The sequence below is a fragment of the Natrix helvetica genome (assembly GCF_964273705.1).
Source record: "Natrix helvetica genome assembly, chromosome: 2".
Classification (NCBI taxonomy): Eukaryota; Metazoa; Chordata; class Lepidosauria; order Squamata; family Natricidae; genus Natrix; species Natrix helvetica.
Genome location: NC_138552.1, coordinates 52,495,522 through 52,521,526, shown reverse-complemented (window position 1 = coordinate 52,521,526; position 26,005 = coordinate 52,495,522). Strand labels below are relative to the sequence as shown.

The window sequence follows — 26,005 nt, the reverse complement described above, 5'->3', positions numbered from 1 at the left end:
CTAGAGGACGGCACCCGGAGGAGACCCTCTCTGTGTGAGCGAATGGGCCGCAGGGATGTATGGGGCAGGACACGATCCCGCAGGTAACTAGGCCCTATGCCATGGAGCGCTTTGAAGATGGTAACTAACACCTTGAAGCGCACCCGGTAGGCCACAGGAAGCCAGTGCAGCTCGCGCAGGAGCGGTGTTATATGGGAGAACCTCGATCTCCCCATAATTACCCGCGCGGCTGCATTCTGGACCAACTGCAGCCTCCGGGTGCACCTCAAGGGGAGCCCCATGTAGAGAGCATTACAGTAGTCCAGGCGAGACGTCACCAGCGCGTGAGTGACTGTGTGCAAGGCCTCCCGGTCCAAAAGGGGTCGCAATTGGCGCACCAGGCAAACCTGGTGGAACATCCCCCTCGCCACGGCTGCCACATGATCTTCCATAGCCAGCCGGGCATCAAGGAGGACGCCCAAATTGCGTGCCCGTTCCACCGGGGCTAATTGTTCATCCCCGATGGCCAGCGATGGAATGTGCTGGTTATACCGGGGTGCCGGAAGCCACAGCCACTCTGTCTTGGAGGGGTTGAGCCTGAGCCTGTTGTCACCCATCCAGACCCGCACGGCTTCCAGACAACGGGACATCACTTCAACAGCCTCGTTGGGGTGGTTTGGGGTGGAAATATACAGCTGAGTGTCATCAGTGTACAGATGATATCTCACCCCAAAACCACGGATGATCTCGCCCAGCGGTTTCATATATGTGTTGAACAGGAGAGGCGAGAGGATCGACCCCTGTGGGACCCCACAAGTAAGGGGCCTCGGGGTCGACCTCTGCTCCCCTGTCAACACACATTGCGTCCGGCCAGAGAGGTAGGAGCGGAACCACCGCAATACGGTGCCCCCGATCCCCAACCCCTCCAGATGGCGCAATAGGATACCATGGTTGATGGTATCGAAAGCCGCCGAGAGGTCTAATAGGACAAGGATGGAGGAACAACCCCCATCCTTTGCCCTCTAGAGATCATCCACCAACGCGACCAAGGCCGTCTCCGTGCTGTGACCGGGCCGGAAGCCGGACCTGCATCCCAGGAATGGGGCTTTGCATGTTCCTGCCTGCATCCCAGGAATGGGGCTTTGCATGTTTGCGTGGACTGGTTGCTGGCATGCTGTGGACTAGTACCGGTCCACGGACCGGGAATTGGGGACCCCTGCTTTTGGACAATGTACATACCAGAAAACTTACATGAGTTTGTTGAACTTTGCAAGACTGGGCCAGTTGCAAGCTGAGAAATAGTAGGACTGATTTAAAAACCTAAGCCTAGCAATGCTCCAGGCAATTATATTATCACTGCTGAAGTTATTAATAATAATCTGGAATGGTGGACTCCATTGTTAGCATTTCTGTTTACTTTTATAAACCATGCGTATATTCTATGTGAATGGGACTTGGCCATTATAGGGTCCATTTATTATTTTTAAAGGTAATTAAATACAATTTAATTTTAAATACAAGCTGTACATTTTATATTCAATCTCTGTGTAATAAATTTACAGACTAGGTCAATTCAGTATATATATTGGCTGAGGAACAGGGAAGGCTTTAGAGCTGGCCATTTGATTATAGAATAATTTTCATTTTATTTTGTTCTAACTTTATCACTACTAACTGAAAACTATATTGTTAAGTCTGGATCTGCATCATATGACATATGTTTTAGGTTTACATTTGATTTTATTTCTAAATCTAGGTTGTGGTGCAAACCTTAACCTAGACTCCTGTTGATAGATGGATGCTTCTGTTAGTGAGCAATCTTTATGAAAATTCAAGATTAAAAGTTCAATGCAAGTTTGATGTAGTGGTTAAGGCACTAGGCTAGGAAGCAAAAGAGTTCAAGTCCTGCCTTAGTCAGGAAAGTCAGCTGGGTGATCTTGGATCAGTCATCATCTCTCAGCTCAATTCACTTCACAGGGTTGTTGTAGGAAAAATAGGAGGAAGATGTGTTGGATATGTTCACTACCTTGAGTTATTTGTAAAAATTAAGGCTAGATATAAACAAACGTCACACCAGTGGTGGGTTCCACCGGTTTGGCCCGGTTCGGCCGAACCAGTAGTGGTTTGGCGACCTAGGTTGCTGCACCCGGCAGTGATCCAGGCCTGCCACATCCCCAAACCAGTTCCCCGGTCGGCACCATTGGTGCCACCATCTTGTTTTTCATTTCTGCGCATGCGCAGAACAATTTTAATTGCACTGCACATGTGCGCAGTGTGCATCAAGCACAAGCACGCACACGAAGTGCACACACAAAGCGTGCGCACGAGCGAACCGGCAGTAGTGCCAGCCAGAACCCACCCCTGCACCAGATCTATTCTTAACGACAGGACTGTATCCTGTCACCTTTGTTACTTAACTTACATATCAATTTTGTAGTGACTAAGTTAAATATCTTTGCATACTCTCTTCTGAAAGTGGTTGACAAACACAATGTGATAAATTTGTATATCATAATCATATAAAATTGGTTTGGGATGAATGCGTTTGCTCTGCCATGAATTATAAGAAAAAAACTGCTGAACAGAAGTTCTAAAATTAAGATCTTGGTATTTGTCAAACATCACAAAGCCTATGCCTGACAGTTGAATGAGCACCTGATTGAACAAGTTAAAATCTTAATATATTTGTGAATAGTTTTCAGTTCTTTGGTAACGATAGCGCTCACTGGGATTATATTGTTCAAAATGCCTCAAAATTGGCATTAGTCTGCCATCTTTTTATTACTCGAGAGGAACATTATTTATATTAGCTCCCTTAAAGCATTTTTCAGAAAAATATCACGTGTACCTTTTATTTGGTTTCCATATGGGCTGCTAAAGCTATTTAGCCCCATTAAAGAGAATACTATTTCCATTTCTAAACCCTATTTTTTCAAGTGGTACAAAGTTTGCTAATGTGGTCTTTCATAAAACTGATGTGATTAGAGTGGCAATTAGTAAATGGTTGTGCAGGTTTTTTTGTGGTTGAAATCAGAGCTTTTCCCAGCATACACAGGTACTCTGATCCTCGTTATAATTTTTGAATCAACTTGGGAGACTAATTTGTTGGACGTTGCAGTTACAGCTTTTCATAAAATACATTACTGATGATGGATTATAAACAACACATTATGGCCTTTAAGCAACACATTATGCATACATAAATCAATTACCTTTATCAGCTATCCCTAGAGGGTTTTTTTAAGGAATATTTTTTAAACTAACAAAATATCTAAATCATATTTCCATCCCTAAATTTAGGATAACACTAAACCCCAGTATGTTACAATATACTTTACATAGCTATCCTTGAAGGTGGTTTAGGAAAATCCCTTTAAGATTCTGTTCTTGTAGAAAAGTAACATTGAAAATACAGTCCATGTGTTGTGTCATTGCCCATTTTATAGATACACAAGGTTGCATTTTATTTTATTTTTACTAAACTTCTGAGACATTTAGATCTATTTTACATATAAGCTGATAGTTGCTATTTGTCAGCCAATATGATTGTTCTTTGAATGTTGCCAAATTTTGCTTTGTGTGTAAAACTCTTTTTATTGATAAATATGAAATCCATTTTGCAAATTTCATTTTTATTTTAAGATAATTTTTTGTAACTGACCATAAAGGGTGAACACACTGAAAATAACTTTTCCTAAGCATTTTTGCGGTCTGACAGCATGTGATACTCTGGGGAATTAATTGTGTTATAGGATGTTTTTGTGTACTGTTATTTTGTTATGGTTATGACATATTTATCTTTGTTTGCTGCCAAGAGTCTTCTGTGGTTGAGATATATATTTGATTAATAGGTAAATCAGTGGCCCACTGGAATCAATCAATCCAGTTAAGCAGTAGATATGCTTTCTGACATGCATCAGACTTATTTCAATTATCTTTAATCCAGTTAATTATCTGACAAATTTTAGCTGATCCAGATAAAATCCTTCACTTATCCTAGTCAACTTTGGTTGAAAATATTAACTTTTTCATTAGTATATGCTTATTTACACTATATTTTTCAAAATGTATCCATTACAACTACATATATATATGTATGTATGTACATATATTACATACTGTATGACTTTGTGTGCATGACTTATATCCGAGACCAACTTTTAGCAAAGCTCTTATATTGCTATATGAGTAAAATAAATTGGATCACTCTTGTTTAATTACATGTATTGCAATAATTCTCTGGGCATCTTTGTATTGCTCATCTTCTGAGAAAATATCTGTGAGAAATTGGTCCTTAGAAACAGACAGCTGCTGACTATATAGGCAAACAGACTCATAGTTTAACACTGTTTCCAAAACAAACAACTGTTAAGAAAAGGACAGCAGGAGGTGCTTAATAGTAAACCATTGATTGCTCCCTTGAGTTTCCCAACACATTTGAATGTTGGCATATAATCTAACAGTTGATCAGTACTGAAAAATACACAAGCATCTGGTTCTAGCATAGTCAGTAAAGCTGATCTACATACTGTATACAATACCTTTAAGACATGTTAATATTTTAATGGAGCACAAAAAGTCCCATTTAAATTAAATCATGCTTTAGTCTCACTGAAATAAGTGGGCACGTTAATCAGTTCTATCCTAGGCATTTCATAGAAACATAGAAAACTGAGGACAGAAAAAGGCCTAGGGGTTCTGCCCTTTGAGTTTTTAATTTTTTAAATTTTTGTCAGGTGATGGACATGTGTTTATCCCAAGTATGTTTAAACTCAGTTACTGATGACTGATCCACTACCTCTGCTGGAAATTGGTTCTAAGCTTCTGTGCAGCAGGGGTGAGATTCAGCCAGGTCAGACTGATTTGGGCAAACCCATAGTTCCAGCAATCAGTTGGCCCCGCCCAACTGCCCCTGCGCTAGTCTGTCCTATATTTCCTTTGTTTGAAGCCCAGCTGATAGGCATGGCAGAGCAAATTGCTGTGCCTCAGCTGTTTTACTCACTGGGGCAGTAGATGGTAAGTTTTACAGCTGTTTTCAAACGCAGTGCGCACATGTGTTTGGTGTGCGCACACATAGCATGTGTGCACATGCAAAGCGCACACTCAGCAAACCAGTTGTTACACCGGTTGAATCCCACCACTATTGTGAATTAATGCTCTCTAACATTGCTTTTAAATTTCCCTTCTGTCAGTTTGAGGTTATGGCCCCATGTTCTTTATTTTGGATTAATATTGAAAATATTGCCTTCTAGAATTTCAGTAGTGCCTAAGCTTTCAATGTTTCCCTAACCTGATGTCTTCACTAGAAGTGATTTGAATCTGCCATAAGTACCCCATAGTTACCAGGTAAATGTCAGACATTAACATTTTCCAAGTACCCACAGCAGACTCATAAAGAATAGAGCTGCCCATTATATTTTCATTGGTAGGGAAACTCCAGTGTATTTCAAGAGAACTGGAGGTACTTGACATATACTTAAAATGTCATATTTTTCGGAGTATAAGATCCACCTTTTTCTCCTCAAGAGGGTGAAAATCTGGATTACACACTAAATGCAGCATTTTTGGCCTCCCAAAACCCCGTCCCTTTTGCAAAAATGGCCGTGCATAACCTTTAGGCGGCTTCCAGGGTGCTTCTGGGGGCTGGGGAGGGCAAAAATGAGTGAAAAACAGGCTGTTTTTTGCTCATTTTTGCCCCCCAGCAGTACTCTATAAGCCTCCTAAAAGCTATGCATGCCTTTTTGACAAAAAACGGGCCTTTTTTGCTCATTTTTGTCCCGTTCCCCCTCCCAGCCCCCAGGAGGACTCTACAAGGCTCCTCGCAAAAAAAACGAGCCGCTTTTGGGAGGTCTGCAGAGTGCAAAAAGTTTTTTTAAAAATTTGCCTCATCAAAATCTTGGTGTGTCTTATACTCTGGTGCATCTTATACTCTGAAAAATACGGTAAGCATTTGTTACATCATGAAATCGATAAATAGGTCTTTTCACTGCCAGATGTAGCCTATAAACAAAGGTAGGCAGGAGCAAATTCTGGACAATGTTAATACTAAGAAAAAGCAGTATAATGTTTGCATAATTACAGGAAAGCCATATTGCTGCAGATTTCCAATTTAGCAAAGTGAGATTTTATTTATGGTACTCTAAATAAAACAATGCAGGTTGCAGAAGACAAACCATACATTTTACTCCTATTTAAACTAAGCCATGCTAAATTTAGCAGGTGGAGCTTTAGCCCACTTGAGATTGTATAAAATATGAATTTTCAAATACAATAAAAAGCTGTTTTAAATCTATTTTGAAGCAAGGTTCAAACTAAAATACTTGTCTCTAAATTTTGTTTAATGGTGAGTGGAATGTCAAAGAAATGCCTGCATTTTTGTCCAGAGCACATACAGTATGTTAAAAGATCATAACTGACTAGTTCAGTTTATTTAAAAAACAAAATACTATGGATGTATTTAAATGAAAACGGGGCAAATAAAAGAACACAAAAGATACAGAGGATAGGTTAACTACAATACTAAGTGTCAAATAGTAATGATGATTAAGCAAAATCGGGCAATCTTCAAAATCATGGGTGGTTAAGAAAATAGTATTCTCAGGAAATTTATCAGTTATTAATTAAGAAAGGTTATTTGGGCCACTCACTAAGTGGAAAATGCAACATAGAAACATGTATGTGACTGACATAATTGCTTTTTCACAAAACTATTCTTAAACCAAGCACACGTGAGGAGTCTCCAAGAGTTGGGCATAAAGTGGCACAAGTCTTCAAACAGACCTGCCCCCCCCCCCCTCCACCATCCCCAAACACAGACACATAAGGTTCTTTCCGAATATCACAGTCTAGAGCCAGATATTTTCACCTCGGAGCAATCTTATGAGACCAACTGAGGTTAAATATTAAGCTTACATGTTATAACATTTTAGGTTCAGATTTATACCTGGTCTAGGGTTATAAATAATTATAATGGAAACTCTAGAACTCAACTGTCAGTAAAAAATAAAGCAAGCCAAAATGTCAGATAAAAAACCTCAACAGAGATTAAGCCAGATTCCAATTTCAGCAGGGCATTTGATACACAATACGGATCCTTCTTATATGTAAAATAATGGAGGGCTTTTTAACCCGTATATAACAAATTATTAGAATACTGATTTTCTTATCCTGTAATGCATGGTGAATTCATTCGTATTTTCTTCTGTATGTTTATATATTTGATATATTGAAACTGAAAGTGCTTCATGTAAATAAAAGACACAATAATACATGCACATTTTCTGGAACATTTTGTTAAAAATATGCACTTTGGTTTGTCAAATAATTTGTTTATTTCAGTGTGAGAAATAAATTACAAAAGAAAAGCTCTTGTCTTATACATCAACTCACAAATAATTAAGGAAGTGGAGAAAATTAGTACAATTCTCATTAGCAAAACTGCAGAAAGAAGCAGAAAAGCTTTAAATGAATGTCAACTTTTTAAAAAAATGTTGTCTTAATTTCTTGACTTGGTTCTATCCGTACTGCACGGCGCATCACTTTTACAAGTTAGTGATTAATTTCAGTAGAAGCAAAATAGCAGTAATCAGCAAGTACAAATATGACAACATTAGTGACCTCCAGATGCTAAATTAAAATTTAATAGTTAGCAAAGACAGGTGTACATGATGGGCTTTTCCTGTTATGTTTTCCTATTGTCTTTATACAACAAGTGATTTAAAGATAAATTGAGATGAACCATACTGCGTACTGATCCTGTTTATTGATCCACATAAGATGCCTCACAAAAAGTACATCAAAACATATACATTAATCCATCACAAAGATTATATATATGATAAGCAGGCCTTGTGTTCACATAAGAGATTCTACCAATATGGTATGCCAATAAATAGGCCCTGTTAAAAGGCAAAAAGTACAAGAAATAAATATGTATAATCTTTTTGACAGAGAATCAGTAATGGGGAATTACGGTACATCTATTCTTTTATCATAATTTGGGGGGAGACACCTTGAATTTAAATTAATTATTTTTGTGGTCTTAGTAATGTTAGGATTAGTATTATTGAGCTAAATGCTACCTATGTGTGTGCATTTTAAAAAAACAAGTGGAATAGAGGCTGCATCATAAGATACAATTATGTAATGCTAAACCAACTTACTGTTACAAGGCCTAGATTGCTGTCTCCTCTTCCAGTATAACCATGACTTTAGAAGCTCTTATTTCTGTTTTAGGCTAAGTCACCGTACATAACCTGATACTCTTTAGGTACGTTGGACTTCATCAATCCTTGTTACTATGGTCAAAGGCCAATGGCTGCAGGAGCTGCAGTTCCAAATGCCCAAGAAAAATCCCTGGAATTCCTACCACAGGCTAGTTTATCATTATGTCAAGGCCTAGACAAGTTGCAATTAATCTCAACTATCCTTAATATAAAAATACTTTAAATCATTAGTTTGCAACATTGGGTTTTTTTTTCTAACCTTAATAACAGCAATAACAATTTAAGGCTTTATGCAGTGTTTTAAAGTTGGGCACTGTAAAACCTTAAATTGTTTAACTTTTCTTTTTCCCCACATTTTTATCATAAGTGTAAGAAGAGAAAATATAAAGAAATAAGTAGAAGGGATACTTGTCACCATTTCTCAGATCTAGTTTCCTGTTTTGTGTGAATTTGGCCATCAATCACTTGAAAATGCATACTAACTGTTGCTGTCAATCTAGCTTAATGTAGAGGTTATTATCTGGTCTGAAAAAGTAAAACTGGTACTAGAATAGTTGTTGTAGCATCCATACATTTTAAGCATTGATTTCATTTGTAGATTAAACTGGATTATCTGAGAACATCGGTAAACAGATATTGAACTTGTCAAATAATCATGAACAGGATTGTAATGATGAAAACCTGCCTGAGATACACATTTGACTTGCTTACTACTGTTTTAATTAACAATGTGCACACGCATGTTGCTATTTCTGCATAGAGGCACTTAGTAGAGTACTTCTGTTGTAAACAGTCCACGGAAGGTCTCTAAAGTAAAATATATGTAAATACCAAGTTGGTTTGTCCAGAGCAGTTTAATATACAAATCTTATTTTCTATAAGACACTAAAATTTAGTACATTAGTTTCTAGTGCATTAACCAAATAAAAAAAATTAAACAATTTTCATTCTCATCATGTTGTATTTGTATATTGAAAGCACTGTAGGCTGTGCAATAGGAAATTTATGCCTTCGGGCATGCATATGGAAGTACTTCTTTTAGCCTCTTTTCTTAACTGGAGGAACCAACAAACATTTCAGCTGAAAACACTAATGCTATATCCAAAAGCTGCAGCTGATACATAAAAACAGCTATTAGAAATTGGAAGAAAACCAGTGTGCGACTGTATTAGGCAGTGGATATAACACAGACCCATTCAAATTTGTAAGAATGTTTCCACTGATTTCAGTAGAATTATTATTGTTCCCAACACGCTTTTTGAGGAAATGCATAATACAAAAAGGATTTCTTAAACATATTAAAATTAAACATTGATTGTTATGTACTGCAAAAGTAACACACAACAAAATGTACATACAGCAATAATTTATTCTGTCATTTAGTTTTGTTGAGACTTCACCTGTGCCTCATTAATAAAAGAGCAGCCATCTTACCTCAAATACCAGAATATACAACAAGTTACAGCATAGCAAAAATCCTACCTACTGTCAGTTAAAATCTAGTTCTGGTAAAATAATTTTGTTCAAGGTTTACACATACACAGATGTCCTTTTTTTCTTTTTTGCAGAGCACAAAAACCAAAATGTATTCATCTCACTATAACTATCTATGCACATTATGTGACCACAGAAATGTTAATTATCATTTCAGAAAATGAACCATCAGTTCTATCCATGCAGGAATAAAAGGCTTGTTCAGCAGAAACCATATTACTGTGAATTTCACAGCCACATGATTAATTAAAAGGTTAGTGGCTTCACAAATACTAAGGTGGAGGATTTTTCCTTTTTTGGCATAAATACCAATTTTTCCCTGAAGTTATTTAGCCATTTTGCAACTCTAGAAGTGAGTGATATATTAATAGAATTATTTATTTTAATCTGTTTTTCATCTTTCTAAATTCCCCCAACCCATCAAAACAATTATAAAGGTATGGGATGTTAATTAAATATATGTAAAATATACTGTACAAATATAATTATTTTAGCAATTTTATTGCTAAATTATCAATTGGGAATCCCTCAAATATTAGTGAAGACGAAGAATATTATATATGGCTTCCAGAACAAGAACTCTCTACAAGAATCAAACCTATTTACAAAAAAAAGAGGGGCTAACCACAATTTTGCTGCTTTATTTTTTAAAAATCCACATAAATCAATACATTGTAAATTTTCCATTAAACAGAAGTCACCAGATAAGACCCTGAATGGCGTTTAGGGCTTTGTGCACCATTCGAATCTGGACTTTCAGCCTTTGAGTCTCGTTTTTTTGTACTGTTAGTTACTGGTGTTGGTATCTGCGATGGACGAACAGAACCGTTATCTAGACTACTTTTTCTGGGGCTTGGATTATAGTTAAAAGGCGTCACACGTGCTGCAACAGCACCACTTGGTGAGCTGTGTTTACTTGAGCTGCTAGAACTAAATGGTGTGCGCTCAGTCAGTGTGTTTTCACTCGTCTCTGGGGCAGCTGTAGAGCTGCTTAGAACAATTTTAGTTTCAGTTCCTTTCTTGTCTGGACCATCAGATTGGATAAATGAATTCAATCGGGTTTCTAAACCCATGGTGCGAATAGGAACATTTCCATGAAGATCTTTTGAATCTTTGTTATTTATGCTACTTTTCTCTGAACCACTGTCAATAATGGGGGGAGTATTTCCTGTTGGAGATTTTCCAGATCTCGGATTATTAATAGGACAGTCCTCAATCCTCACCCATACATCCTCTGTTTTAGAGACCGCAGGAGCCATCTGATAAATTAGAGTTTTTGAATCAGCATCATTGGTGGGACTGGATGAGATATTCTGAGGAGGACTTGTCATTATTTGAGGAATTTCATTTTCCTTTATTTTTCTCCAAGTCCCTTTGGTTGGTGCTTGATTTTCTTTACCTTGCTTGAGTCCAGAAAAAGAAGTTACATGTTGCTTTTCATCCTCACTTTTTGCCTTTTCACTGGATTCTGAAGAAGCTGAAAGAATTGAGGAAGAACTTCCTGTCCTTCGCCAAGTACTTACACGAGGAAGTGATGAAGAATGTTTACTGTGTTCACGCTTCCATGTTCCTGATCTGTTAATTGGCAATCTGGATGGACTCTCAGAATGAGATCGAGTTATGTCATGCCGTTTTGTTGGCCTCCCATCACTGTATTCTAAAGATGGACTCAAGTTAGGAGGTAATTTTCTCCAGCCACTGGCTTGGATGGCTGAGTGAGCAGATAAAGACATGTCAGGAAGCGATGGACTTAAAACTGGAGTCTGTGTTTGGGACTGGGTTGGAGAGTCTGGTCTAGAAGGTGACAAAGATTCAAAGGAGACAGACTCTTCTAATTTCCTTCTTAAAGTAGGACTTGGGGTTTCTTTAATAAAAGTTGACTGACGTACTAAAACAGGTCTCTCTGATCGGTCGGATTCACTCCCACTTGATTTGGTTGATGACATTCTAGATAACTCAGTCTTTTTATTTGCTCCACTGATATTAGAATTTTGATTTAATCCTTTTGAGGCAGATTCACTTCTAGGAATTCCACTGGTACTTTTAGGCAATCCTGTTTGTTTCGCTACAGTTTGCTGGTTCATTTGTCTGCCTGGTGATGTATATGCCATTCTTCCTGAACCTGATGACTTATTGGAAGCTGTACTTGGTGATGCTGTTCTTGGCAGCTGGGAAAGCTTATTGGGAGGACTTATGCCATTTCTACCTGGTGAAATTGAGTTTCTGCCAGGAGACTGCAGAGGCCTACTTAATGGTTGCTGTTGTGGTCTAGAAGGTGTAGAATCTCTAGATCCTGATCTAGAAGGTCCTTTACTTGAAATAACCTGTTGAGATGGCTGTCTAGATATAGGGCTTGGGTCAGATTTCATAGACGGTTTGACAACTCTTGGAGAGCTAGTAGAATTTTGGCTTTCATTAGGACTTTTGGATGCTGCATTCTTAAGTTGTGGTCCTTTTTTAGAAACTGGACTTGTACTTGAAGAACTATTTCGAACACCAGGAATATGAATCATTGTTCTTCCTCGGGAAATAGAGGGCATATTTGTTTGCAAGGGTTGTTTCAAATGACTTGTAAGTTCAGAATTAGAACGAGCTTTACCTGTAATCATGCTTTTGTAAACTTTCTTTCCTCCTTTAATTCCTTTACTTTCGCACTCATTTTTCTTATTTTCCAGTGTACTCTTATCTCCTGGTTTAATAATTCTTGGACCCTTATTACAAGTAAAAGGTTTTTCTTCTTGATCTGGTGTAAGATGAAATGGTGATCCTAAGGAAATTCCTGATTTTAATGAAAGGATTGAATCTGAATCTGAGGAGGCTTGTCTAGATAGTGATGCTGCTGCAGCAGCTTGATGTAAACAGCTAACTATAGAATTTGCACCTTCTTGAATAGCTTTCCAATCAAAGTTCTCTGAATCGGGTGAGAAACCGTTCTCTGAATCAGGCCTTTGTATATCTTTCAAATCTAATGTGAGATCTTCTGCTAAAATGCCTCCAGTGTTTCTAGAACTAAATTTTTCACTATGCCCCTTTGACCTTGATGGCTTTTTCTTTTTAGGCATGGCTGAACTAATACATTCCTGCAAAAGATCATCTTCTGAATCAATACTAAGAGAACTAAGGGAACTGTTCCTTGAAAAGCATACAGGTGTATCTTCCACATGAAATGATTTAGGAGCATATCCAGAAACTGGTGCTCTAGTTGGCTCTATGTGTTTCTCAGGTGGTTCTATTTGTTCTACAGGTTCACTTTCTTTGCTATTGTTGTTTTCCTGATCAATATCACTGAGAGAACTCAGAGAGGAATTACGAGAGAAACAAACAGGTGTATTTTCTATTGCAAAATTCTGTGTTTTTTCATCCGTAGATGTAATGTCTTTGGCTGATGGACAAAAAGAGGTCTGATTTTGCCCCAAAGGCTTGGGGTGATTTCTTCCAGTTGAAGAGTGCTTTTGGCCAGCTTGTGGTACAGTGGCTGATTGCTGATTTGAACTATATTCTGTATTGGAGTTGGCTTCAATTTCATTGTTTTTCCCCTTTCTCAGTTCTGCCTTTTCTTTTGAAAGATCTACATCATCATCAAATTCCAAGGAACTCAAAGAGTCATTTTGAGAAAAACAATATGGGGTTCCTTCAATTGGAGTGTAATGGTGGGGAGAATCAAATGCAAAGCTTCCTCTTGTACGCTCTTCATTATTTGGAAGTTTATCATTAAAATCTTTTGAATTATTTTCAAGTGTCTGCTTCTTTGTCTCTTTATTCTCATTATTTCTTTCACTACTAACATTATTTTTTGATTCTACATTTTTTCTTAAGCGTGCTCTGTACTCATTGCTTTGTGGCATAGGCTTTACTGGTGACGTTGGTTTCTTTTTCTCTATTTCTAGTTGATTTTTAGTATTTATTGAGGATGGTGTAGATACTAGCTGGATCTGATCCATTATCTTTTTCACTCTGAAAGGTTTGTGACTTTTCCCTTTTGGCATAGCAGAATTAATACATTCTGCAAGAATATCATCACCTTCCTCTGTTTTGTCATCATTCAACCCAACAGTAGAGCTGCTTTTTCCCCTTTGAGCATCTTCCGTATTTCTTCCTTCTGTGGGAATTGTATCCCTCTTTTCAATTTCAGCTGATTCCATTCCTGAAACAGCAATCCCTGTACTGGCCAGTTCGTTTGGAGGCGATTCTATTGTTAGATCACTCAGAGATGTAGCTGTTGAAAAATTTATTGGTGTTCCCTCAACACAATAAACACGTGGCATGTCATCACCAGGGGTAAATGTAACATGCTTTTGGGAATGTAATCTGCTCTGAGAAGGAAGAAGTTTATATACAGGCAAATTGCTTGGCTTTCTGGCTACAGGTGGAGGTATTTTAGAAGCAGTTACCTGTGAAGGCTTTTTGGCTTTACGTGAAGACTTAGTTGGCATAGCAGAAATAATACACTCCTCCAATATTTCAATATCATCTTCATCTGAATCATCTAGAATATCTTTCTCCATTTCAGTGGATTCTTTTGTATCTTTTTCTATGTTATCCTTTGTATCATTTGATTGTTCAAGTTCTGCTTCATTTACATGATCATTTTCATGCACAGGAGGCATTATTCTCAATTCCACATCTTTCTGTATAAACGGTTCATCAAGACTCAAAGCACTCAGACTTGATGAACAAGAAAAGCCATCTGGTGTACTTTCTGTTGCAAAGTGTAACAAAGTGTCAGCATCTTGCATTACCTGCACCCTTTGAACAGCTGTATTTACAGCTGTTTGTCTTGGTCCAGATTCTCTCTTTTCAGTGTTGGATACTTTTGCTTTGGCTGCTTCTCTCTTTACTTGGGGCACTTGGGTAGGTGGTGGAGTTTTACTTCTGCTGGGTGGCATTGTCTGCCCAGGACTATCTGGAAGATCACTTGGGCTTATTATACCACTTATCATCCCACTACATGGCTCACTTTGAACAGAGCTAGCAATTGAACGGCTCTCAAAACTATCCAAGGAACTCACAGAGGTACATCTGCTAAACATGAGCGGAGTCTCCTGTAAATAATGCTCTGGTGGGCTCTTGGGAGTCTGGGCACCACTTTTTGAAGGAGACTTGGCACCCGAAGAAAACTCAACAGCTTTATGTCTTGCTGAATCAGAGGAAGAAACAGTGGAAGTCTGAAGTCTATTTGATTTTGTTCTAAGATGCTGGGAAGCTAATGAGGTTTCATTAGTTGTTACTGCTGTTGACAGATTCCCACTGTTTTCTTTCATTCCAACTATCTTCAGAAAGTTATCAGTATCAGCTACCCGTGTGGAATGATCACGTCCTGTTTCATCTTCAGCTGATGATAAAGATGATAGAGAGCTACATCTTGAAAAACATATTGGTGTATCTTCTACGCAGTAAGTTTGTATTGTTTCCTGATTAATGGAAGATGCTTTGCAGGATGTAGGCTTCTGAGTATGATTTGCCCTATTCTGAGCAGAATTTGGATGAAGTTGGTTATGTTTTTTGGACGCAGCAGAAGATGATGTATTTCCACTACTTGACGAAATGTGATCTGTTTTAGTACTCTGTACCGATGGAGTTTTTGAAAATGAAAAAGATGGTTTCTGTGCAGGAGGAACCTCTGTTGAATATCGAAGACTGTAATCAATTGGCTGATCCACATGGTGCGCCTCTTCATTGTATTTTATGCTGTAATTAGTTGGATGATCTTCTTCCTCATGCTGTTCCTCTTCAGAATAATGCTCACTATAATTTGTAGGCTTATCAGTCTCATAATCATCCACCTGACACAAGGACTGATTGACTTTGGGATTTATTCCATGATTACATCCTACTCTGTTTTGTTCTGAATTACTGGATTCTCTTGATCTGAAAGGAGAGACACATTCTGGCTGTCCAAAAGCTGACTGATAACTTAGGTGTTTATTATCACCACTCTCAGGATATACAGGATATGCTCCACTTTGACTTCTGGACTGTCTTTGCTCACTCTGTTTTATTTCTTCTTCTATTACATGCTTAGGTCTTGCCCATCTTTCATTCTGAGATGGGCTCTGCCTTCCAGAATTCAATTGTTCATCAGAATATTTCAAACTATAGTTTATTGGAGTATCCAGTTCTCCATCATTATCATCCATGTGATTAGCACTGTGTATTTTATGAGCTAAATCAGCAGGATACTGTCCATAACTGCAAAATTTACTTTCTTCGTCTTCAGAATAAGATTCTATAGGCTTCATTTGCCCTCTTTTACCATACCCATCACTGCTACTGACACTGTTTAAACTATCATTAGAAGCTCTTTTATACTCTACTTTTGAATATGGTACAGAACATGCCCTGTTCTCTGATTTTGGAAAGTTATAACTACTTGTGTGAGAATGAGCAGTAGTAGTTCTTCTTAAAGCATTTCTGTCTTCTGATAAACTGTGAATTTCTGTTATAGATCCACTGCTTCTTTCATCTTGTGATATGTGCATATTTGCTGTTTCCTCCATTGCTTTTGAAATCTGGGTAGCAGCAGTAGAAATTTGCACTCCTATTCGTTTAGAAGAGTTGCCAGAATTTTCTGCTGTGTTATGGTAGCTGTTCAATCCCACTGCACGGTCCCTATCTAAACTCCGTTCTTTTTCAGAACGAGAATTCTCTGTATTTCCTCTGCTTGATGAGGAGGATCCAGGCAATACTGTAGTATTTAAATATGGTGAAAGTACAGTCACATTTCCACTGTTAAAATTTTCTGATCTGCACACTCCATCTTCATGGCGATTACTATCCAAAACATATTCACTGTAAAGATTCTGTTTATGTCTTTGTTTATTGCGGTGAGATGTTTTGGGACTTAAATTATCAATGTTGTCAAAAGTCTCAGATAATTGTTGAGCATCTAATTCTGCTTCCAGTGCTTTTTGCTTTCTGACATGAAGAGATGGCAAGCTTGAACCTGGCGACATAATATTAGCATCTTTGTATTTTGCAGGTCTGTTTGCCATTAAATTTCTTAGAGCTGCAGCACTCCCCATGGCTATCATTTTGTGCTTCGAATGTATGAGATTTTTGAGCATACTGACTGCTCCCAAGTCCCATAACGCTTCCTGGTCCTTTGCATTCCGTGCAGACAGGTTCCACAAAGTTCCACATGCATTACTGACTATTGTCAAACTGTGAGACTTCAAATGATGTAAGAGGGTTTGCAAGCAGTTATTCTCTCTCAGTATTTGCCTGGAATTGAGATGTAAGCATAAAAATTATCATCTTGACAACATGAAAAAGCTCAAATATAGCAACTTGTTATTTTTCATAAATAATATGGCTTGTAAGCTCTGAGTAAGAAATCCTCTTAAAGAATGAATCAAAAATGTCAAACCAGTTCTATGGGAGTAATAGTTTCCATCAGATCACTTATGGCAGATATTCTCTATGACAAGGAGATAGCCATGTGGATATCCCTAATTATTATATGCAGATATTATGCTGATAGTGCTATTTTACTTAAATATTCAGCACGTACAATAATTTTACTCTGGAAATATGAATATAATACAGAAGGATGAAAAAGAAACAGGCCTACTCAGCTGGCTCTACTGAAACAGTGGCTCCTCCACTCCTTATAAGAGATTCATTATGTTAAGATCTGATTCTAGAATTTGCCCCCTACCCCCAAATCACTAATATAATATCTGTGACTGAATAGATCACCAAATAATTCAATAAAACAGTATTCTCACCTATGGTCCTCATTTGTAGCAATCAAACTAGACACATTACGAAGAATTCCCCCTCCACTTTCAATGATGGCTAAAGTATTTGTTTGGCTTCGGTAGGTCAGTGTGCCAACCAAAAAGGCAAGAGCACCATCCACTGCACATATATCAGCTTTATTTTCAGTGCAATGCGCTGATAGATTCCATAAGGCACTCAATACACTTTTCAGCGTAGATTCCTGCAGAGAGTAAAGCATTACATTAGATTTCTTAGCTATATAAAAAACATTAACTTTATTTCAGTAGGAAATACCTTAAGACAGTGGTCCTCAACCTTTGTAGCCTGGCAACCTGGCGGGGACGGGACAGGATTGGGCCGCATGCGTGCGCAGCACAACTCGTGCAAGAGGTGGGCCAGGGGGCATGTGCATACACATGCTCTCAACTGCAAGTTGAGTTGTGCACATGTGTGTGCGCTGTCCGCAGCCTGGTTGCGAATAGATCATGGCCCAGTAGTGGGCCATGGCCCAAGGCTTGGAAACCCTATCTTAAGATATCAGTAGATAAGTGGATTAGTAGATAAGTTGGCCCTGCAGGATCAATAATTTTCTATGCCGCTCACAAGTGCTTGGCAGGCCTTCTCTTCCGCCTTCCCTTTTTGTTCAAAATCACTGACCTATCCATAGCAGCAACCATGTAGCAACTTTATCAGTGTATGAGTCTATATCTATATGTGAAACAGAATATGTGTCTTTATTTAAATATGCAAGGAATTTGTGTATGTGTACTCATTTACTGTTATGTCATTGGAAATATACCATAAGCATTTTATTATTTGATAGTAATGCAGTGATAGCTTCTTCACTGTGGCACAGGAAAAAACAAATAAATACATTTACGCATACCGTGTTTCCCCGAAAATACGACATGTCCTGCTAATAAGCCCACGCCTGGTTTTTGCCTGGTTTTTGCAGTGGGTGTAAATATACGCCCTTCCCCAAAAATAAGCCCAAGTGAAAGGGTGCCATGGCAAGTACAGAAGGAAGCCCCTCCCTTCCCTAGTCACTTCAGCGCTTCTCGGCTCCTTAATCGGATCAGTTGAGCTGATCCGGCTTCCATTCAAAAAACAGCTGATTTGCGGGTGCTGCTCAGGCCGTGGCCTCCGGCAGGTGCGGCTGCCTTTGCCATCGATTACGGCCACAAAAGCAGCAGGAGGCCAATAATGCACCCGACGCTCCTCGCCCCGGCCTTCCGAAGGGTACTGTAGCAGCAGCTATCCACAATTTTTAAATCATTATTTCGTCCCGACCCACGTGGCCCAGTGAGCCACGTGGATCGGGACAAAATAAGGGTAAAAAAATTGTGGATAGCTGCTGCTACAGTACCCTTCGGAAGGCCGGCTTGAGTCTCCTGCTGCAAAAGTGGCTGCGCCAGAGACTGCTTTTGGGAGAGGAGGCAAAGGGGAAGCAATCAGCTTCATCTCGCCCTTGCCCTCAGCCCCCCCTTCGGCTGAGCTCAAGCAGAGAAGTGGCCCGCAGGGTTTCAGAAGCAAAGTTGAGGCTGACAGGAGTCAGAGCAGGGGGGAAAGTCCAGTGCGGCCCCAGCGCTCTTCTTTCCTTGGAAATGGAATCTTGGGAGTGGGAAACGGCATTCCCAGGAAGGGTGGGTGTGTCAATATGTGTATAAAAAACACAAAGCGAGGGAGCCAGCAGCCGCGGATTAAGGAGCTTTGTGAAACGTTACGTCTACACTCAAAGTTTGGCAAGGAAGGGAGAAGAGATACTTCCCTCTCTTGGCAGTGTTTTGCTTGAAAATATATGAGAATCGGCCAAAGAGAAGGAAGAATGAGACCTGCGAGGAGATGCTGCCGACACTGCTGCCTGCAGAGGCACAGACAGAGCGAATTTCATTGAAGACTTCTCCGGCCAGCCCACAAGACTATCTGAAGGGGGAGGGGGAGGAGATTTCCTGCACGTTGGCAGCAGCGTCTTCTCACAAGGCTTCTTCTGACATCCCCAGTTGTATGGATTTCCATGCCTTCCTTTACGGGATGTTGCTTCGCCCCTGGGACATCGGGAGAAGCCCTGTGAGGAGACGCCACTGCCAATGTGCAGGAAATCCCCCCCCCCCGCAGATCATCCTTTCAAAACGTAGTTTCGCCAGGATGAAGAGGTGGCTGGAGGCGGCGTTTGCATCGGGTTGGGCTTTCTTTGCAAGGCGGACAATCTGGGGAGCAAGAGATTTAGGAAGCCTGGGCTGGCATGTGTCCGTTTCTCCAGTGAAGCATCTGATTCATCCCCAGGGGTGAACGTTTCACCCTTCGTCATCTCTCTGCCCTGGCTTGGAAGCTGCAGAGGAAGCCTGCTATGCCCGGGGAGGGAGAAGTGACAGCAAGAGGAGCACATTTCGCTCCACACCTCTCGCTTCTCCCCCACCCCACCTTCCACCCGTCTCGCTAAAAAGATGGTGGGGAAAGGAAGTAGCCTAGATTCTGTTAGCAATGGGGCGGGGTGGGAGGAGTTGGGCTGCGAGACATGCGTCCTGCCCGAGACTTGCAGCTCCGTCGTGTTCCTTGCTGTTTTGTCCAGGGAAGTTGAACTCGTGAGATTTTTTTTTACAGGGTGCTTCCCTGGACAAAACAGCGAGAAACACGACGGAGCTGCAAGTCTTGGGTAGGACGCGTATGTCGCAGCCCAACTCCTCCCACCCCGCCCCAATGCTAACAGAATCCAGGCTGCTTCCCTTCCCCACCGTCTCTTTAGCGAGAGGGGTGGCAGGTGGGGTGGAGGAGAAGTGAGAGGTGTGGAGTGAGACCTGCCTTCTCTTGTCATCTCTTCTCCCCCCCTCGCCGGGCATGGCAGGCTTCCTCTGCAGCTTCCAAGCCGGGGCAGAGAGGAGGCAAAACGCTCACCCCTGGGGATGAATCACACGCTTCACTGGAGAAACGGCCCCATGCCAGCCCCGGCTTCCTAACTCTCTCACTCCCCAGATTGTCCCCCTCGCAAAGAAAGCCCAGCCCGACGCAGGGCGGTAACAGGACACATCAGAGCAGTGCCGGCCACTCGCTCGGCTGGCGCAAATAAGACCCCCACTCCACCCACCCCCGATAATAAACCCAAGGCCATATTTCGTGGGTCAAAATAAAATAAGCCCCTGGCGTATTTTCGGGGAAACACGGTATATGTACATTAACAGATGTAGGCATATTATAGCCCTAATAAAAACTTCAAATTATTACTATAATAAGGTTTATGGAAGAACACATGTCTCCCCAAAATCAAGGTACTTACTTTGGTAGTTACTTCCTACCAGCTTTTGTAACAATTTAAATTTAAGAATATTTATCAATATCATTTATTAGGTGGAAATTACTTTATAAATTCAAATAGACTTTAATCTATGGTAACTAACTGATTTTACCCAACATGTTCAGTTGCTTTCACTGTGATTCAAAATTAATTAATTTAATCCACACCCAACTAAATTTGTTCTAGCTATTACTCTAAAGTAATATACAAATAAAAACAACAATCAGAAAAAAACGGCTAGTATAGTTTATTTAGAAGAGTAGCATCAGTGGAAAAGACATTTTAAAACCAATTGTTCCTGCTAGCTTCCTTCCCAGAGAAGCTTCCACTTTCAAGGAACTATTACTGATAACGATTGTCTTCTTTCCTAAAAGTAACTATATGAACTCTCTTTTATGTATTATTCTTAAACTAGGAAATAGAATTTTTAAATATATTTAAGTACTAAAGAAACACACATTTGCTACAGTACCTTTTTAACTTCCAAAGCACATTCCATCAGTGCTTTCACACTCCCAACCTCTCGTAGTGTCTTCTTACTATTCACATCTGCCCGCCAAGACAAATTTCTTAAAACACTTGCAATAACCTGTAACATTGTCAGTGAAATAACAGAAAAAGGTAATGTGCTTTAATTACCATGCATTTAATAGACTCTTACTTGGTATTCTGAGGAATAGTTTATACAGTAGTACCTTGATACTCAATTGGTTTGAAACTCATCAAATTTGGTAGTCAATGCAATTTGACATGAACATTTCCCCCCGGTACTCATCATTTGTTTGGTACTCAATGTACCAGCTAGAACTTGTCAGTGTTGGATGTCTTGTGACTCATTACACTATTTTTAATAGGAAAAAATTGTTTGGTATTCTTTATTTTTGGTATTCATTGTACCTCCCAGAACCAATTAACGATGAGTACTGAGGTGTCACTGTATATTGATTTTAAATAATTCAGTACATGAGACTTTTAGTCAGAAATGTAGAACATCTTTTTTAAATTTATCATAAAAATTCTTGACAATAATAGACAACATTTACCATGAGGTAAAATGGTATCTATAAATGTCTATCTCTATTTTTCTATGTTTTTACACTATTTATCTGTAAAGGAAAGTGTTCTAATACATTATTATGAAATATGAAAACTTTTCCAATATTATTTTAGCATAAAGTATTCAATATAAAAGAAAATATTTCTCAGAATAAGAAAATAAATTGCATCTAATAAAATCCTTAATATAGTTTACTAATAGCATATTATCTTATTTGATTGACTTTCAGACATTATGAATTAGTTCAACTCAACATTCATTTAGAATTCCTTAAAAAAATCAAAGGGCAAATAACATTTAATGCTTGGCTTGTTCCATTAATCAATTTAGTGACTTTAGGGTAGCTCCTCAAAGTTGTCCCTGGTCATATCAATTGTTTTTTTTTTCTTCAAAAGCAAATTCAGAAAAATTATGTCATTCGGTATACTAATTGAAAGATTACAGAATAAGAAAACAAAAAAGGAAAACTTTTGAAAAAGCAGAAGATCCAGATAGTAGATTACAGTATACAAAAGAAACATTGCATGAAAGTTATAAATATATAGAAACAGACTACCCCAGCAATGAAGTTTACCTGCTGCAAATCTTCACTTTCAGATTTTAACTGGGCTACTAAAGCTCTCATGCATCCCTTCATAGAACACAAAGTAGCCTATTTGAAAGAGAGAGAGATTTTATGAAGCAGGTAATTAGATGTATGTTGGCACTTGATGATACATTATCTAATGAATATTCAAAATAGAATTCTTTTCTGTTTTTGCATTGTCCACTAATAGCTTCTCATAAAACTAAAGTAATAATCAAATGAGAATGACAAACATAATAAGTTAAAAGCAAGTTTTTTTTTTCTAGGAGAGGTTTAAGAGAACATCTTAACTGAAAACTCCAAACCTAATTGAATACCAAAAGGGGGAAGATCCCTCCCCAAATCAATGGGGGGGGGGAGATTTGAAATAAACATCTCAAAAAATCAAAGTAAAGCAAGCACACTTCCAAATATAAATTAAAATAGTTCATGGATAAGCAGAAATAACACATATAATTATAGATCAACATTCATTGCATAGAACAAGAGTAGGAGAATAATCTTTTTATAAAAAAGACAATTTTAATTAATACAGAGCTGCATGAATAAGATGAAACAAAAAGAGCTGGATCTTAGCTCATTATAATTAGTTCACACAAGAAGAAAACTGTTAATGATAGATTCAGATGGCACCTCGATTCAGAGTTTACAACAAGACTTAAAATAGCAAGAATCAATCTGTGAAGTACAACAGCATGTATTAGAATAAACAGAAATAAATCTATAGAAATTCAAACCTACCTTGTTGGCTACATCTCCAAAAGTTAAATTTGTCAGAGCCATTCCAGCGTATCGTCTTAATGTGACACTATAATGGTCATTAGTAAGCCCATACATTTCACAATCCACCTGTAGCAATTCTGCAATGGCTTGTAAACCCCCTATTAAAATAATTGAAAGATTTGTTAGAAATATTTTGGTAAATTGGCATATTTATTCTCAAAAATTTCCTTCTTAAAATGTTAATACAGGAAAAAGACAGAAAAAAACAAAAATAATTATTATGGCTTTATTGTATACAAGAGAAACAAAACTGATCACTCTTCTTAGGTTTATAATCCTGGATTACAGATATATGGTCAGTTTCTATTTATTGATTTAATGGAAACGCTAATGAATATTATTTTGTGAGGTTTAATAATTTATTTAAAATTTAGAATGAATTAATGTCTTGTATGCTCTAAATTTCAAATTTTATTGAATGCTTCAAATTTTCCTGTATGCCCCAAACTCCAAATTTTATCTTTTTAAGCCACCAGGAGTCACTGAGTGTGAGTTGGGCGACTATATAAATTTTCTTTCATTCCAACATATGTAAAATGTAAATATGAAGCAAGGGAATTGCGCTGTGAATAAGTTCAGTGGCTGCTCTGAAAACTCCTGCTGGTTATTGATGCATGTACAACCATTGGGCTGAAACTGCCAGTGAAGCAAGATAATATAAGAATTAAATAAGTAAGTATACATAAATAAAATAATAGCTAATATAACAGTTGAATTAAATTGGTGGAAGAGCCTCTATGTATGTCGGTGTCAATCTCTGCATGTGTAGGTATATGTGTATGACCTATATGTTGGCATAACAGACCTACTATGCTAATATGGATTTCGGAATCTTTCTCTTGGCTAGCTTCCTTTATTTTATGTATAATATGAAAAACACCAGATGGAGCTATTCAAAATTGGATCCTAAAAATCTCTGAGAATTCAGTTATTTTTCCTTCTAATACTAACTAAAATTATCAAGTTGCATTTCTTGCTTTTTAAAAAAATAAAATCTTAGTTTAACTTCATTTTGAATCTTTTTCTAATACCATAGTAAGCTAACTTAAGTAACTCCTGCATTTTGTATTTTTAAACATGAAAACGCAAAACAATTGCATTTTTTTTCTTTTTAGTGTATGTCTCAGAGCAAACTGAAACTGCCAGAGCACCAACAAACCCTGATTTATATTTCTCCCCTTATGAGTGTATTTTACTGTACTGTCAGTATTTCACCATTTTCATTAGTATATTTCCAGATAATAAGGAATTTTAAAAAGTGTATTCAGTTCTCAATACTCTGAATAAATCTAATAAAAACATTGATTTAATGTGGATCTAGAAACATTCTATTAGGTGAAATCAATTAAGTTATATATCTGCTCCCTTCTTCTAACAACTGTATATTAAGGAAAAATATTTCCTTTTCTGCAATGTCATTTTTTTCTTACCAAGTTCATTCATTGCATGCCTGTGCTCTTCATCAAATGAAAGCTTCATTAAAACACATACCGCAGGACAGATCTGATGGTCAACTGGAGCTGGCACTATGTCAGAGCAAAAAAACTATGTTAATTTAATGTATCAGTTGAAGAATTAAGCAAAACCTTTAAAGTTACACTGTCAAACAATTTATTAAACAAATGCAGTTTAACAGATATACTTCTCTAAGCTTTTGCAATGAAAAAAAAATTGAAGCCTGCCAGTTTTGCATCAGGAAGAATAACCAATCAGTTATAGCACTTCCATACTTGCTGTCAATGAAAATATGATACCTATTGCCAAAGGTCAACAGGGCCTGTCACTCCTAATCACTTCCATGTAATTTCAATTTAAGGTAGTCCTCAACTTACAACTACTCATTTGATGACTGTTAGATATTACAATGGCACTGAAAAAAGGAATTTAGGACAGTTTTTCAAACTTATGACCCTTGCAGCATCCCTGTTACGTGATCAAAAAACAGACACCTGGCAACTGGCTCATATTTATGACCATTGCAGTGTCCCAAGATCATGTGATCACCTTTTGTGACCTTTTGACAAGCAAAGTCAATGGGAAAGCCAGATTCACTTAACAACCATGTTACTAAGTTGGCAACTGCAGTGATTCACCTAACAAATAGGGCAAGCAAGTTTATAAAATGTGGTTAAAACTAACTTAACAACAAAAATTTGGGGCTCCATTGTGATCGTAAGTTAAGGATACCTATAGTGTGAAACTACACTGCTGACAATAGTATGAAAACTGAGAACCAGTTAAGCTATTCAAAGAAAGATAGAAAAGATACTAATGAACAGACGGATAAGGGCTGCTCAACACAAAATATTTGAATATTATCATAATTACAAAGTAACTTTCTTAAATTCCTGGAATGCTCTATGCAAATCATGAAACTGGCAGCTTTCCATGTGTTTCCAAGATAAGCTGTAATACAATCCTAGAAACTCTCCATTTTTAGTGGTATCTAGGAATATGTCACCATTTTTCATTTCACAGTTATCACTTCACATTTAAGTGCTTCAAAATTAGGAAACTCTTATCAATTTTTATAGGTAACGCAAAGCTAATTCTTGCTTTCCGCAATGAATGTTTGCATTCAGGAAGATATTCATTGGATTCTAGAAGTTAAATAATAGTGTGGAAATCATTTTGAAATTCAGAATATTTCATTTCAAGTTCAAAACAGTTGTTTCATGTTCAGAATTGGTGTTTCAACAGAACAGAAGTATTCTGAAATCCAGAAAACTGAAACAGATTACTTCAGACTTGAAAGGCCTATATTAAAATTGAAATATGGTGTTTCAAATTTGGAATGCTTTGAGTTCAAAATATTTGAGGCATCATTGGAAACCACAAAGTCCTGAGATATGAAGAGCTGCAATTGGTGT

The 26,005-nt window shown here is 38.2% G+C and overlaps 1 protein-coding gene across 10 annotated transcripts in view; it reads right to left on the bottom strand.

Annotated features, from left to right (window-relative positions):
- Positions 1-7,286: 7,286 nt before the first annotated feature.
- Positions 7,287-26,005, bottom strand: part of APC (APC regulator of WNT signaling pathway) — a 137,369-nt gene continuing 118,650 nt past the window's right edge. For all 10 annotated transcript variants that reach the window (XM_081943423.1, XM_081943424.1, XM_081943426.1 and 7 more), the window contains 6 exons: positions 24,566-24,661; positions 23,094-23,233; positions 22,341-22,418; positions 21,182-21,298; positions 17,426-17,640; positions 7,287-16,919 (listed from right to left, as the gene is read on the bottom strand). In XM_081943423.1, coding sequence (XP_081799549.1) covers positions 10,385-16,919; positions 17,426-17,640; positions 21,182-21,298; positions 22,341-22,418; positions 23,094-23,233; positions 24,566-24,661 — 7,181 coding nt within the window. In that variant the 3' untranslated portion in view covers positions 7,287-10,384. The remainder of the gene's footprint in view (positions 16,920-17,425; positions 17,641-21,181; positions 21,299-22,340; positions 22,419-23,093; positions 23,234-24,565; positions 24,662-26,005) is intronic.